Here is a 6,278-nt window from a genome sequence, read left to right on the forward strand (position 1 = left end):
TATCTCAATCTGAAGTATTAGTGTATTAATACAGCTTATGTAATGAAATAAAAATGATTTACTCTGTTAGAATTATTTCCACTCTTTGCTGTCAACAGCAGAGTTGGCATACTCTGCTATTGACCATAATATTTTTTTTTTCTGGAAAAAAGTAAGAAAAATATGTAGTTTAATGTTTGACAATGACTGATTTATAAATCAAGTCATTTCTCAATAATGTATAAAAAATAAATACAAGAAAATTGTCTTAAAAAGTTAAATGTACATTAAATTATGGAATTATGTAAATATGTTCTTTAAACACTGTAAAAATGTCTGTTCATCAATGTTAATATAAAAATGATCAGAATCATTTCTATCAAATAAAAACATTGTGCTCTTTATTCAGAAATGCCACGAAACAATTAAATAATCACATCAAAAGTTAGAAACTCTGTCTTTAGTCATTTCTTTGATTACCAAATATATTGTGTGTGAGAAAATGTGTCAATGACAGGAATTAACTTAAAATACGTTGTGGAATGTCACTTTATTAAGTTCGGTCCATTCACTTGTATTAGCTTACTGGCACATATTCCACATTCAATATGGCGGACGCTATGACGTATCGCAGCAGCAGGCCGACCCGCTCCATGAGGGATCTACGTGTTTATATCTATGGTATCCACTGCTAACGCTAATGCTAATGCTTCTTTCCCTACAGGAAACTGTCACATGATCTATGGCAGATTTAAGGAAATGGATCCGGTCCTGGAGCAGAAACCGGATCCAAAGTTTCTTCTTCCCTGACATTTTATGAAGGACAAAGGAATCTTCCTGCTTTTCTATCCAGGAACGTTCCAGGGGACTTCATCCTGATGTCTCCGTTTCACATTTAGAGGAATCATCATCCTCTGACATCATCGCCTCCTCTGTCTTCTGATTGGACGTTTGGAGCTGAGTTGGGTTTGAGGAGGAGGTCAAAGGTCACTTGAAAAGTAATCACTGCAACTTCTCCTGGTCTCACCGGGTCTCCTCTCAGTCCTCGCTGTCCTTCCGGCCCACGCTCCCCTCTGATTCCAGGGATGCCCTGAGGAGGAAAAGGTCAAAGGTCAGAATGTTCAGCCTGGGTCAGAACCAGAAAAAAAAGCTTTCCTGCTTTCTGAAGTCTAAAAGTTAATAAACTGAAACATCTGAACCTGGAGGAGCTGAAGAATGACTGAATGGATGAATGAATGGGTGAATGGATGGTGGAATGAATGAATGAATGAATGAATGAATGGATGGATGAATTGATGAATGAATTAACAGATGAATCAATGAACAAATGAATGGATGGATGAATGAATAGATGAATAGATGAACAAATGCATGAATAAATGAATGAACGTGTGAATAAATGACCAGATGAATGAATGAATGAATGAGTGAATGAAAGATTGAACAAACGGATGGATGAATGAATGAACAATCGATCAGGTATAGGTACCGGGTTTCCAGGATGTCCTCTCTCTCCTCCAGCTCCATCTTTTCCCGTTTCTCCCTGGAAACGAAAACAGAAATCCGTCCAATCAGCTTCCGGATCATTTCCAGAAACCGAACAGAACCAGAGCAGATCCGGGATCAGCTGGTGGAACCGACTGGGATCGTTCACGCATTGCAAAACGTATTTAATTCATTCATTAATGTCACAATATCTAAATAAATATTTACTTCATAGGATGAAGAATATTAAGCTAACAAGCTAACTATTTAGCTCCAAGCTACATATTTACGTTAAGCTAGCTCACATAGAAAAATTTAGCTGCATATTAAACATTTAGCTAGCCAGATAACTTCATTAAATATTTAGTAAATATTTAGCTCACTCAGAAAGCTAGTTATTTAGCTTCACACCGAATATTTAGCTAGCAAGCTAACTATTTAGCTCAAAGCTAAATAGTTAGCTTTGAGCTAACTATAATAGTTTACTAACTATTTAGCTCAAAGCTAAATAGTTAGTAAACATTTAACTAGCTCAGAGCTACATTTTGACTGTGTAACTTTAGAAATGCTGGTTTTGGACCCAGGATCTCTACTGCTATCGGACCGGATCTGCTCTGAGGATCCACCAGAACCCGATGCGCCGATGCTGCTGCCGTGCTGGTACCTGTTCCCCATTGATCCCGTTCAGCCCGTCCTCTCCGTCTTCCCCCTGCAGCCACAGAAAATCACAGTCAGACGTTGTCCGGACCGGACTGTTGGTCCAAACGTCCGCCGTCCAGAGGCTCAGCGTCACTCACCCGGTTCCCGCGCAGGCCGCGCCCGCCCTGCAACACACACAGCTGTTAGAGCAGGCAGCAAGAAGTCATGCGGACCGGACCGGGTCAGAGCCCAGAGGCAGGGCTGGGTTTTACCTTCTGTCCTCTGAGTCCGGGGCAGCCCTGGACGCCTGGAGGTCCGTTGGGCCCGGAAACGCCACGCTCGCCCTGCAGAAACAGAACGGGTCAGATCAGGCAGCATGGAGGAACCAGCAGAACCCCGAGGTTCTGGAGGGGTTCAGTCCCTGCTGGGCTGGCAGGAATGTTTGGGTTCCAAAACTTTTCGGGTTCAAACAGCTTCTGGCTGGAAACCTGCAGCCACTAAATATGTAAGAAAATCATTTTATTCTTTATTCTGTAACTGTTAAAGTCATTGAGCGAAAACGCTGCGTCATCAGTTCCGACGTTGGTCGGTTTTTATCTGGATCTGTCACCTCAGTGTTTCTCAGGTACTTTCTGTCGTGCTCCCCCCAGGGATCATAATTTCTTTCACCATAGTTACCAGTTTTCACCATATTGTGCTAAATTGCGGAATACTGAGGATCTTGTAAGGTTATAGTTGGTCCTGGTTTAACAAATGACTAAGTACTAAAACAGGGGTGGCCAAGTCCAGTCCTCGAGAGCCACCATCCTGCAAGTTTCAGATGCATCCCTGCTTCAACACACCTGAATCAAATGACTGCCTCGTTATCAGGCCTCTGTAGAGCTGATCCCGGTCTGTTGGAGTAAGGATACTTCTAAAACTTGCAGGATGGTAGCTCTCGAGGACTGGACTTGGCCACCCCTGTACTAAATGTTTTAGCACATCAGAAGCAAATTTTCAGCCCAGGACTTTGAAACGATGTTTACACAACTTTTTATTTAACAGAAAGAACCAGACTTGCTGAGCGGGTCACGTTGCATATCACTCTATGGAGCTTTTTAACGACTTTCTTCCGGCAATATTGCGTCTTTACTCTGCCAATATTTAAATCACTCTGCTGATACGACTGGGTTCTCGTAGTATTATGATTGTATTCTTTTGAATATTTGAAAACACAATTTTTTAGCCTGGCCATAAAACTGTCATACTTGCTTCACTGACCTCTGCTGCCGTTTCTCTTTTCACTGTCAAACTTCTCCATCTGTCCTCTATGACCGTATATTTCAACACATCTGCGCTTGTGTCCTCGCTCCGTTTACAGCAGCTACTTCTACTGGCCTCTACAGGCGGCCTGTTGATTAGTTTGAACGCTGCTGCCACCTAGTGACCGGAGGCTAGTTTATCAGTTAACGTGAATAAAGACAGAAGCAGGGACAGGAAGTGGAGACACCAGGACAGGAAGAGGAGACACCAGGACAGGAAGTGTAAACAGAATTTCTAAAACAGGAAGTGAGAGTAAAACGGATGTACTCACGGCGCCGCCCTCGTCTCCAGGGAATCCTGGGTAACCGTTCTGTCCCCGGACGCCCTGCAGCACAAACACAGCACAGATTACAGACAGATAATCTAGATTATCACTCTCTCATCATCCTGCAGATAAAACCGTTCTAAAACAGACACCAGAGAACCGGCTCTGCTGGTCCTCCACCTCACTGTCAGACGCTCCAGAAACTGCCTGGTAACCTGATGGCTCCTGCCCTCTGCTGGTGGTTTTAGACATTACAGCTGTGTAGACCAGATGGTTGTGATTTTAAAATGTAAAGACCAGCAGTAGATTCCATTAAAAGTTTAATTTCTGTGAAATTATTGAAGAAAAACACAAAATCTTTTTTGCTGAGATGAACATCAAAGATTTTTGTTATTTTTAATTCTCAGGTTTTTCATCAAATTGGAGCAAAGTTCATCTTTCCAGAGTTTCTCTGATCATTCATGGAGCTTCTTTGGAAATCTAGATTGTGGATGCTAACATCAGCGTTAGCTGCTCCATGTTAGCACTGAGATGCTAGATTAGGCTTGAATAGCTTCTGATAGGCTAACTGCTGTTATCTGCCGGGAAGCTGCAGGTTTGAGTCATGAGGCTCGGCCTGTTTCTGTCTCTCTGGAATGCATGAAATCCGTACTGCAGGGATCTGCTTTCATGTTCCAGCAGTTCAAGCGGAAGCGCCGCAGTCACCTTTGACCCCGAGCGGCCCCGGGAGCCTCGGACTCCTTCTGGTCCTGAACATTTGCACATGATGTTGCAGCACTCCCTGTTCGACACCGAGTCCTGCAGAAGGGACAGGAAGCAACAAATGGGACGTTAAAGTCACGAGACTTGGAAATAAAAGCACATTTCTACTCATTTCATTCATTTAATTTCATGACTCAAAGGCAGACATCAAAGAACATGAAACATTTCTCATGTGGCCCAGAAACCCCTAATGGATCCTCTGATGTTCAGGAAAGTGTGGATTTGTTCCAGATGTTTGGTTTTTCCTCTCACACATCCAGGAACTAAACGAAGCTTTCCCCCATCAGCAGAGCAGTTACTGCATGGCGACCATCTCCAGGCAGCTGATGGGCGCCGCTGAACTCTGACCTCTGTGAGGAAACCGTTCCTGAAGCAAACAAATGGTCTGGACCGGACTGCCAGTTAGCAAACCTAGCCCAATCAACACGTATGATACTGGGCGTAATCCCCAGAAGATGGCAGAAGAACCACGGTCACATGAAAAATCAAGAAAACAGTTGATGTTTCATAATAGCAACCCTTTGATGTCTGATGCTACAGATTGTATGAGACAACCATTTGTTCTCGATGAAAAGACATGCTAGCCATTAGCTTATGTTCCTCCTCCTCCTCCCACTGACAACCACATCCTGGTATTCGGCGCCTCCACCTGCGGACCCTGCGGAGGAGAAGCGGTTCTGCTCGCCTCCGTTTACTGGCTTCTCTCCTGCTGTGCGGCCGCCAGCAGATGCTTGGTGAGCCTTCATCATGTTTTAGCAGTAAATGAGTCTCTGGGGAATCTTTCCTAGGAAAGGAAAACATTTGTCCAGGTTTGATCCAAATGCTGGAGTAACGCTGATTAATCAGAAACATGTGTGGATGAGAGGCCAGAATAATGCAGATTTCTTCATCCTGTGGATTAACTGCAGCAGCTGTTGGCTGGAATGACGGGGGAAGGTTGATTAGCCTGTCAGGTTCGACAGGAACATTTCTCCTTTATCAGGGTCTGCCTGGAGCAGCGGCCCATTTCCTCAGAACAGATGAAAGCTTTGAGTGAATCACAGAGCAGCCTGTGAACATGAACGCCTCCAAAAACACTTCACAGGATCAGAGGAAAGCTAAATGACGATGTTTGAAACGGCTTACGATCTGTTTGAGGACGGCGCTCCCGACGCTCGGCATTCCGATGGTCAGAGGAAGTTTGTATCCGAACCCTCGGCCGAACTCCACCATCTGCAGCTGGGCGGCGTTACGCACGTCCTCCAGGGCTACGACGAGCAGCGCGCTGACCCCTGCCGACAAACGTATGCACAGGTTACCCGCTTGCGGTGTGACATGCGTTACCGTGGCAACGCCAGCGTCGATCCTGGTCAGCTCGTTACCCGACTGCCGCAGCCTCTCAGATTCGTTCTCCAGAGTAATCACGTCTTCATCGAGTCCGTCTGAGAAGATCACCAGCACCTGGAGGATCACAGGTTAGATCAGAATTCAGGAACGCCGCTGGTCCGGTCGGAACCATGTCGGCCCCGGAGGTCCGGACCAAACCGCAGGAAAACCTGAGATGTTCAGAAACTGTTGGTTCTGTTTACCAACAACCAAAAACACCAAACAGCAGCTCTGGATCAGGAAGTGTTGGGAAGCGCTAACTAGGAATCTGGTTACAATAACCATAGCATTAGCTCCACTAATGCAGAATACCAAGATGGCACTTAGTGGAAGCTAGCGCTAACCAGTGGTGGAGAAAGTACTCAAAAAATGTACTTAAGTAAAAGTACAAATACACAGGCAAAAAAGTACTCAAGTAAAAGTCAAAGTACCACATTAACATTTTACTTAAGTAAAAGTAAAAAAAGTACTGGCTTTTAAA

At 44.5% G+C, this 6,278-nt stretch overlaps 1 protein-coding gene across 1 annotated transcript in view; it reads right to left on the bottom strand.

Annotated features, from left to right (window-relative positions):
- Nucleotides 1-6,278, bottom strand: part of col6a4a (collagen, type VI, alpha 4a) — an 80,359-nt gene that overhangs the window by 16,126 nt on the left and 57,955 nt on the right. The window contains exons 14-22 of the mRNA XM_015056730.1: nt 5,794-5,872; nt 5,558-5,703; nt 4,376-4,468; nt 3,677-3,730; nt 2,376-2,447; nt 2,262-2,288; nt 2,129-2,173; nt 1,469-1,522; nt 1,007-1,069 (exon numbers count right to left, since the gene is read on the bottom strand). Coding sequence (XP_014912216.1) covers nt 1,007-1,069; nt 1,469-1,522; nt 2,129-2,173; nt 2,262-2,288; nt 2,376-2,447; nt 3,677-3,730; nt 4,376-4,468; nt 5,558-5,703; nt 5,794-5,872 — 633 coding nt within the window. The remainder of the gene's footprint in view (nt 1-1,006; nt 1,070-1,468; nt 1,523-2,128; nt 2,174-2,261; nt 2,289-2,375; nt 2,448-3,676; nt 3,731-4,375; nt 4,469-5,557; nt 5,704-5,793; nt 5,873-6,278) is intronic.

This window comes from Poecilia latipinna, unplaced genomic scaffold (genome assembly GCF_001443285.1).
Source record: "Poecilia latipinna isolate Pla-1442-1.1 unplaced genomic scaffold, P_latipinna-1.0 Scaffold1402, whole genome shotgun sequence".
NCBI classification, from domain to species: Eukaryota; Metazoa; Chordata; class Actinopteri; order Cyprinodontiformes; family Poeciliidae; genus Poecilia; species Poecilia latipinna.